Source organism: Megalops cyprinoides, chromosome 19 (genome assembly GCF_013368585.1).
Source record: "Megalops cyprinoides isolate fMegCyp1 chromosome 19, fMegCyp1.pri, whole genome shotgun sequence".
Lineage (NCBI taxonomy): Eukaryota > Metazoa > Chordata > Actinopteri > Elopiformes > Megalopidae > Megalops > Megalops cyprinoides.
This window is the reverse complement of record NC_050601.1, coordinates 3,008,942-3,018,939: the sequence shown is the minus strand read 5'-3', so window position 1 is coordinate 3,018,939 and position 9,998 is coordinate 3,008,942. Positions and strand designations below refer to the sequence as shown.

At 46.4% G+C, this 9,998-nt stretch overlaps 1 protein-coding gene across 1 annotated transcript in view; it reads left to right on the top strand.

Annotated features, from left to right (window-relative positions):
- LOC118794521 (tether containing UBX domain for GLUT4-like) overlaps positions 1-9,998 on the top strand; it is a 35,643-nt gene that overhangs the window by 5,411 nt on the left and 20,234 nt on the right. The window contains exons 3-7 of the mRNA XM_036552780.1: positions 1,485-1,624; positions 5,717-5,798; positions 6,274-6,340; positions 8,793-8,855; positions 9,723-9,775. Coding sequence (XP_036408673.1) covers positions 1,485-1,624; positions 5,717-5,798; positions 6,274-6,340; positions 8,793-8,855; positions 9,723-9,775 — 405 coding nt within the window. The remainder of the gene's footprint in view (positions 1-1,484; positions 1,625-5,716; positions 5,799-6,273; positions 6,341-8,792; positions 8,856-9,722; positions 9,776-9,998) is intronic.

The window sequence follows — 9,998 nt, the reverse complement described above, 5'->3', positions numbered from 1 at the left end:
CTGTAGCTACACAAAGCTGTGTAGCGATAAAGGAATTTTCAAGGCTAGCCCCAGCAGAGCTGAGTGTGGCTGCCTGCCACTTCACACAGCACAGCTGGGGGTCTTCCACCTGCCTGGCCGCTTTATGACTTGGAACATCTCGAGGCCAAAATTCATCACTACTGTTCATCACCTGTGCTTTCCAGAGCTGAGCGGGAGGGGAGGTCCTTTTCATCTCATTTTCCTGTCAAAATACGTGAAAAAAAAAAAAAAAAATTGTGACGCAAGGACTATGCAGTTAGCCTCAGTTCCTCCCCGACTGGCTGTCGCTTCCTTCGTTTGGTAAACCACAGCATGCACATCTGAGCAATTTAATTTTTTTCTTGAGGTACGAAAACAAAACAGAATGCACATTGATGAAGCTATGTTTATGTCTGACCTCCTCCCCGTTCCCATGATGCACTGCGAGTCTTTCGCCTCTTCCTTTTTGTTTGGTTCTGTTTTGTTTTTTTGTACGCCTCGTGTTACAGGACTTGTCTCTATTCTGTTCTTTTTTTTTAATGAATGCTGTGTAGATGCACCGATCATTACATCATCTGGATAACTCATCCTGGTCACACGGCCCAGTTCATCAGCTAATCCACACGCTTTAAAGCACATCGAATCTGAGCGGCATTGATATGAAAAGACAGTGCTCACAGTGCAATGGTATGGTTGCAACTTGTGTGGTGAAACACTAGCAGAATACTATTATAGTAAGAATCCAAAGTACTTGGACGCATGTGGGTTTTAAATTTACATTTACGTTTTGTGATTTAGCAGATGCTGTTATGAGTGACATACAAGGCGAGCACATTTAACAGTACATTTGCATTACGGACATGTAATAGGCACTCTTCTCCACAGCAACTCCAGAAGTCTAGCACAAAGAGCATCCAGAAAAATGACACAAACATTCCACAAACAAGGAAGCCATCATCCTTTTCATGATGTTTCCAATGTTACAGTCAAATGTACTTTGCATTAATAAGTTGCCCATTGTGCAGTGGGCGTGAAATATTCTGTTTCCTTGTTTTAAACAAGATATTCTACATTTCCTTTTTTCTGATCCCTGTCAATTTGTGCTGTACTAAGAATGGCCTCTAAGGGGAGCTCTAACCTGTTAAAGGGACATTGTGCCCATGAGAGAGAGCATGGTACCATGTTCTGACCTATGATATGACTGTCTCCTCTGTCCAGTACTTTTCCTGTAACACATCCTCTCAATTCCTCTCACCTGTACTGTGTTATTTCTGTTCTGTGGTTTTCTCTCACCTCTCCTGTGTGTTAACCACTCTCCCACCTGTCTGTCCTGTGGCTTGCTCCTGTCTTACACCTGTCCAGTCTCACCTCTCCCCTAACTATCTCAGTTTCCCGTCTCTCACCTGTCTCGTTTCACCTGCTCTATCCTATCTCACCTGTGACTGAGTCTCACCTGTCCTGTCTCACCTGTCCTGTGTCCCTAGCCAGTGGACAGGGAACCCCTGGTATACCACATGGACACCGGAGTCCAACGCCATGGTTACTCTGAGGACCTGCCCGAGGACTTTTTCGACATCACCGTAGATGACATCAAGAAGCGGTTTGACCAGCTGAGGAGTGAACGGTAACCTCCCTGTTCTCTTGCTATCCTTTTGCATTGCGTTACATTACATTAATTTAGCAGACACTCTTATCCAGAGCAACTTCCAGCACAAAAATACCAGAGGTGTATCCATTCAAGTTGAATGAACAACAGTGTCAGACCAGGCCAAGAACACTCCCAGAGCAGGGAGTGTGAGCACAACACCACCATAAAAGCACTACTACTAAGTTAACTTGTGCAACCTGACAAGACAAGGGAAGCCAAGTATACTACCATACATCACAGTCACTGGATCACAGAATCCAAAACACACACATGAGATCACACACACAGGGCGGGGCATGATGGACAAGCTGTCTCCATCTGCATCCACCAGACAATGAAGAAACGGTAGCAATGAACGCAAAAAGCTTGTTTGTTTCTGTCAGGCGCTCCGGGCCCGAAAGCTCAGCTCTCTGGAGCCTGGCTGATGCCGTCTGTCGGGGAGGTAGTCTCCACTACTGCGCCGTCTGAAAAGACTCACCTCCTATTTCTGAGAGGAGCCGGGTCTATTTAAAGCCCACGCCATATCATTTCCGTCCCCAAAAAAAAACTGCAGCCTGTCGTTCCCTAATTAGAAGTCCTCTCCCTCGGCACCGTAAGAGACGTTACAAAACACCTCCTTTCCTGCCAGCCGGTGTAACGGCCTTCTTTTGAACAGGGGCGCTCTTCAAAACAGGCCTTCGTTTTCGTGAGCGACTTTGTATTTTTTTTGGGGCGGTTTGCTGGGACGGGACGGCGGTGTTGAGGGGGGCAGGGGGGGGTGACCACAGCAGAGAGATGTTTCGAAGTCTTTGTAGCCTTTCTCAGTGCAAGGATGTTTTTGAAAATCCCGATGGGCTGTAAAACGTTTAGAGGGATCATATACTTTGGCTGTCAACACGGCGGGTCGGTGCTTTCATGTGCCATCTGTAATTACACCAATTAGCTGCAGGGAGGAGGAGGCCTTTCAGATCCAACAGTAGCGGCGGAGTGTCGTTCACTTTCCTGCCAAGACTACTGCTCCGCAACTGAATTTCTAATAATTTCACCAGGGCATTGTTTCAGGGCGGTCCCAGGGGGCAATCTTTGGAAGAAAAGATCAGGAGCTAACATCCATGTTGCCTTATACACATGCGAAACTTGAGATGAACATCACCTCTGAGCTCTCTCGAGAAAGACAATGGCTGCTTGAGTGTTAAACTCAGGAAAACTCTTCGGTCAGCCATGTCAAGCAGGTGTTTTTCCCTTACGAGGGTATCTGAGAACAGTATGGCATATCCAACTCAACTCTTTCCCTGGATTTATGTTTGTAAGAGATCTGTTTTGTGTGCCTTTTAAGCCAATATCACCATAAACACTCATGCCTCGGGTGGAAGTGATTCTACCCTTTCCTTTCCTTTGTGTCTGACCCTCAAGTAGCAGTTGAGTTTCACTTTATATTACATTACACTATTGTCATATAGCAGATCATCTTATCCAGAGCACCTTACATAGGTTAAAATGTTCTACACATTACCCATTTACACAGCTAGATATTTACTAAGGTACTTCTGGGTTAAGCAAGGGTAAGGGGCCAATGGTACAACAGCAGTGGCCCAGCGGGGACTCAAACCAGCAACCTTTTGGTTACAAGGCCTGCTCCTTACCACTATGCTACACTGCTGCCCTGGGTCTGAAAAGTGCTGCAGTCTGAGAAAGTCTATCAGGCCACCCTCTCAGTTTCAGGGTCTTTGTGATGTGTGTGTGGTGATGAAAGGAGTGCAGGGCAGTGGGGACACCCCTAGTCCTGGACGGGTGACATGAATAACCTGTTTTGGTCCCACTCCACTTGCGTAGCTCTGACAAACAGACGGAGTACACCTCTAATTTTTCCCATTGCCATGGGAACGATCTGGCCTGCTGCTTTCCCATTAGGTGGCAGGGACTCCCCCGGTTTCATCACAGTTTCTGTCGATCGTTTATTTTTACAGTTTATCTTTAAAACATCTCCCAGTCGCATGACGCGGAACCAGCCCACCCTGTTTGCCTCACTGAGTCATAAATCAGGTTAATCGTTTCTGTTCATACATTTGTTTTTCTGTGCATTAATTTAACTTAATTGATCTTTCGGAGGGGACAGCAAAATTGCAGAGTAAATTTCCATCCCCTGCCGGTCTTTTGCACAGACGCTCCAGTGCTGCTAAAAGCTAGTAGTTCATTTTGTTTTCAGTGACCAATTCCGGTCAACCTCAGAGCTGTGGTCACCCACATTAACAGCTTTCTGTGTTTTTATAATGGATCCCAGCTTTGGAGCCCAATAGGGGACATATTTTTCCTCTTAAGGGTAATTCAAGGAATTCTTTTCTTGTGGATGTGTCTTTTTTATGATATAGACCCTAAAAATGAATGTGTGTGTATAAATAGTTGTAGAATACATAATTTGTCTTATTCATGCTTATAACTTGAAACCGTCCTTGTAACTCGCATGTACAGTATTAGGACAAAAACATTTCCTTCCAATAAATGTTTGGAATTGTCGTAAATTTGAAAGAGACTGTCTGTAACCATTTCAAGTGGGCAGAGGTTCTGCGTAATATTCTCGGAGGAATGCGTGCCTAAAAGGTTTGTTATTGTTGAGCTCTGGGGTTGTTTAATGAAGTGGTAATCTGTCTACACAAAGGGTCCCCCCTGTATCCGAAGCTCACAGTGTCCCGCACTAAATTTATGGGCCTCTTTATAACGCAAATAAAGAAGGCCTTAAACCCGGGAGATGCCACACTCACGCTACTGTACACAGACAAACATGCCATGCTTTCACAGGAGTTTTGAAGGGCGTGTCATGCCTTCTTGAGCGTCTGCACGTATGTTTCGTTCCAGCTCGGGGCCTGCAGCTATACACCTCCGCAGACAGGCGCAGACCGTCCGCCTGTGGGGGTTTGCAGCGGGCGCCTCTCGGTAGATTCCCCGGACGTGTTTGCGCTCTGACCGTGTTGCGTCGGAGGAGTGTTTCTTTTGAGCTGTGATTCTCCAGCTGCGGCACCTCTGTGGTAAACCTCAGCGCCTTTGGTAAACTCATGGGCGCTGGAGAGAGAGAGAGAGAGAGAGAGAGAGAGAGAGAGAGATGGAGAGAGGGGAGAAGGAAAAAGAGGAGAGAGAGGGAGAGAGAGAGAGAGAGAGAGAGAGAGAGAGAGGGAGGGGAGGAGAGAGAGAGGGAGAGAGAGAGAGAGAGAGGGGGGGGAGAAGGAAAGAGAGGAGAGAGAGGAGAAGGAAAGAAAGGAGAAAGAGGAGAGAGAGAGAAAGAGAGAGAGAGAGAGAGAGAGAGAGAGGGAGGGGAGAAGGAGAGAGAGAGAGAGGGAGAGACAGAGGGGAGAAGGAAAGAGAGGAGAGAGAGGAGAAGGAAAGAGAGGAGAGAGAGAGGAAAGAGAGAGACGCAGATGCCGGCATGACCCTCCTCTCAGCTGCGTGTTTGAAATGTTAACTTCAGAAAACAAGGCGGCTAATGGGTTTGGATTTGTGTGTTTTTCTTTGGGTTCTTTTGAAGTCAAGGGCCCCGCTTCACCCTTCAGATCAGTGCAGCTCCCAAACACGGCTCCGCCAGGGCACCCATTTTGACCTTTGACCCCCCAAGCTCCTGCGTGTGGGGTCTCAAACACACATACTGTACACTGTGCTGGATATGAGGCTTTTTCTTCCAACAGTTGAAGTCAGAGAATTACTGACAAGAACTCCTTTTCCCCTTAAGAAACAGTACAATACACTCCACATTATGATGTGGCATATACAGTATTTAATAATATACATATTCCATAATAAAGGGAATGCAAATAAATGTTAAAGCAGCATTGCATTACATATTGTGAACATTAGCGTTTTGTCTACAATTCTTGTTCTTGATACAGTGACTTGATTGTCAAGCTTCTCCCACAGCAAAGCTACCCCTTCCTGCTGAGGCTTGCTCCTCTGTTCAGTGGCTGATTTTGGTTGTTGTTTTTACCCGTTACCCCTCTGACAGCCCGGGTGAGGCGTGTGTCCTGGGTGTGTTTTATAGGGGGTGTGTCCTCCAGGGGCCTTGGGCTGGATGCTCACTCTCACAATGCCCCCTCTCCCCCCCAGGATGGCTCAAGAGGAGGCCCCTCTCATGACCCAGGCTCAGCGCATGGCTCTCATGTTGAAGAAGATGGAGAGATACCCTAAGGTAAAGACACACACTCTCTCTCACACACACACCCGCACATACACACTCACAATTTCACACTCCCCCTCCCTCACAAATAGATCCACACCCACACATACACACACTCTCTGTCACACACACACACATGCACGTGCACACAGACACACCCACACATACACACACTCTCTTACACACACTCACACACACATTTATACTCACACACATATACAACTCCCTCTTACTCACACTCACGCACTCACATTCACTCTTATACATACACATTTCCTTTACACACACACACACACAGACACATGCACACACATACAACACACACACACACACACACACACACACACACACGCACGCACACACACACACACACACACACTCCACTGCATTCATCGGAGGCAGCCAGCATGACTGAGGCGGCCAGTGGTTACAAACTACTGCTGTGGTCCTCTCTCTGATGCTTAATGACGTTGATCTGTCCGGGCAGGTGACACTGAGGATCCAGTTTCCTGACAGACACGTTCTACAAGGATTCTTCCGGCCCTTGGAGACAGGTGACGCTCCTCTCACCCCCATCAGCCCTACCACCTCTGTGGTACATAGCCCCTGCCCTCTCCTTCCACATCAGCTCATGTCCTGCTAGCTTCACCTCGGTGCCCTGAATTTCAAGGCTCCGCACCAGGTTTCTCTGCTGTTAATCCGTTGCCAGGCGACAGATGGAACAGAACCAGGACCACCCCTATTCTGCAGACCCATGCCTGGATCACTAATACTAAACAAATCACAAATTGTGCCAAGCGTCCGTTCACTAGCTGCAATCTGTGTGCTGTCAGTCACCGGCTAGCTGCAGGTGAGCTGCTTCCTGACCACAGGTATGGCGTGTTCTGAGTAGACAGGTGAAAGGCTGAGTTTGAGCTGAACACGGTGCCAGAGACATGATTACTGGAGAGAGTGCACGCTGTGAGGAGTTCCAGACGCAGTTGTAGTTCGGTGGTAGGGGCAGAGTTTTTGGTGTAATGGCTCTGGAGTTTGTATGTTCTCCCCATGTCTGTGTGGGTTTTTCGCCTGTACTGCGGTTTCCTCCCACAGACCAAACATATGCTGTCTGGGCTAATCGGCGACTCTAAATTATCCTCTGTGTGTGTGTGTGTGTGCGTATGTGTGAGTGTGTGTGTGTGTTTTCTGTGATGGACAGGCATCCTATTCAGGGTGTGGTCTGGCCTTGAGACCAGTGCCAATTCAATGACCCTCAAAACAGTACTGGTGTTTGTGAAAATTGATACACACACACACACACACACACACACACACACACACACACACACACACACACACACACACACACACACACACACCCAATAGTTCCACTGTACATTTCCAGAAGCATATCAGCTGTCAATTTACTTTCAGATAAAGAATTTAAATTTGAACAAAGACTCCGAATAACCTTTTCCAATGTGGCCAACATTCTCTTGCATAGGTTCCTGCATGGTTTTTACTGTAAAGGGGTGGACGCATCCAGCCATTCTGTTTCTGTGAGTCTCAGCCAATACTACAAGTCACAGTCCTTGCACCCAGTCAGGGATTGGTATCTGTGGTGCCTTTTTAACCTACTGGGCCACAGCATTGGAGTTCAGCTAGGAATGCAAGGATGAAATATGCGCATATTGCAACATGGAGACACTCAGAGTAATTTGACTGCCATTCATGTCCTGGAGGATATTTATGCATTGCTTACCATAATTGTATATACAACATACAGACGAGACTGAGGTATGCATTTCTGTGAGCATCAGAGGAGAAGCAGCTGGCCCGGCAGAGGAAGCAGGATCATCCCAACTCCTTTCTCTGTTTCATTTTGTACTTTCTCTAAACGGCTGAGTGATATTTGGTCTGTTCATCCTCAGAGGAGTGTCGTGGGCCTTTCATGTGAGGTTTTGGTTCTTGTTGTTGTTTGTTGGGGAGGTGGTTGGGCGGGGGGGGGTACTTTTGCTGTTTCTTTTCATTGGTTTCAGACAAGGTCAGGTCTGTTCTGTGGGCTGTGTGGTTTGGGGAGGTGAGGGTTTGGTGGGGGAAGCTCAGTCAGAGCTAAACAGGCACAGTCACAAGCCTCTACAGATGTCTCAAGTACAAAGTTTCCACCAATGAGATCCGTGCACATACACCCGTGTACGCATATTAGAGGGAATAAATAAAGGACAAGATTTTTAATTTTGTTTTGACGGGCTTTTGTTAGTTTTTTTTTTCCCCCGTGGGTGGGAATTCACGTACAGGGTCACGCGTCACAGAGTGCTGAAATTAGACGAGCCGCACTGAACGACTCAATCGAGTGCCTTCAAAAGACATTCTTTCAGTCCTGTTCATCTCCACCAAACAGTGAAGAAACACTGGGCAAGACAGGGCAAGGGAGCCGAGAAGAGGCACAGCAACCAATCATGCCAAATTACAGAGAAAAATCCAGAGCTCTCTCTAGAAAGGGCCTCAGCTCAAGTGCTTGTAAAGGCATGATGTAGTTTACATAAGACCCTTCACAAAAAGTCTACTTTCCCCTCAGATCCCACTGCATCTGCATCTCTCTCAGAGAAGTGTGAGTACTGCCAGGATAGCCAAAGCAGCAAATACATGAAATAGAGTGAAGCACAAATGTGCCCATTTTTACACTTTTTAAAACATCACTTTAATCCCTCATCAATGCAGGTTTGATAAGTACAAATTCTGGACTTGGTATCAGAAGTGTGTAGGTTCATATCCCAGGAACTGCTTTGAACTCTTGAGCAAACTATTTAATTTGACATACTCCTGTAAGTATGCATCCCTGTATTGTAAAAAGGTAAGCGTGCAAAATGTTTGGGTGTCCATTGCTATTTAATGTTCCAATAGTTGGCGCTGTTGGTGTAGGTTAGGCTGTCAGAGGCTGAGGTTGTTTTATGTTCCCTCGGTACAGGATTGGCTGTAATGTGCTTGTAGTTGTGGGTTGCCAAGATCTTTGTTTTCCTGTGTTTGCAGTTGACACTTTGAGGCACTTTGTGAGAAGTCACCTGGCAAATCCCCAGCAGTGTTTCAACCTGTGTGAGTGCAGTCCTCATAGAAGCACACACACACACACACATACATGCGTGCACACATGCACACACATACACACGTGCACACACACACACACACACACACACACACACATGTGTGCACGCAAGCACACACATACACACGTGCACACACATTCTCAAACAAACACACACTCACACACACACACACAAGACATCTCATTTCAGCTTACTTTACTTCATACATAAATAAAAACATTCATACAGTTTCATCTAGGCATATGCTGAAAGCAGTACTGTTAATTGTGAGGATTAAAAAAAGAACAATAATGAAAATGTTTGGTAGTTGAAGATCCTTACTCCATTCAAAGTTGTTTGGGTATTAGTACACCTTTAAGCCAAAAATGACTGGATACATACATACATGTCTCAGTGAGGCTTAGGATAAACCAGAGGGGAGCGAATAGCTCAAAACAAATAGATAAAAACAAGAAAAACAGAATAAAAGACACATTCAACCTCTCACAGTAAGTGTCATTTTAAGGGATTTGGTAACCCCGCCTCCTCCATTTTTTTAATTAGACATCTCACATTGGGGTTTCGGAAATTAAAAAGACCGGCTTTGCTGCGGCCACTTTTGTTTTCCACGTAGATATTTTTAATGCGTCTGTTCTGCCCGTGGCGAGCGATCAAAGGGAGACGTCCTTCCCAAACCCTCCTGAAAAGCGTTTTCCGAGAGAAGCGGGAGGAGGAGGAGGAAGAGCGCTTTTTAAAAGTCGCCTCCCTCGCGTCTCATTTTCTAGACCAGTTAACCGAATAATTTTATTCCGCGTCGGAGTGTTAACTTCTGTCATTGATCTTTTTTTTTCCTCCCCCCACCCCCCCTTCACTGCAGTCACAGCTCCTCCAAGACACAATCTGGACGACCCCACTGCCACTCTGTTCCAGGTAAGGGCTGCGTCCGCATGAGCGGGTGTGTCCAGTTGACGTGCATTGTGGGTAGAGTGCGCCATTGTGGGCCATTTACATGAAGCTGTATTCACAGATAGATGGTGTTTAGACTTTTAGATAGAAAGGTACCATCTTTTTCGTATTGTTCTCAGTGAGGAGCGATTACTGAATTAATTTTGTTAAAGGACTTAATAAAGTGGAAAATAAAACCATTTCCACT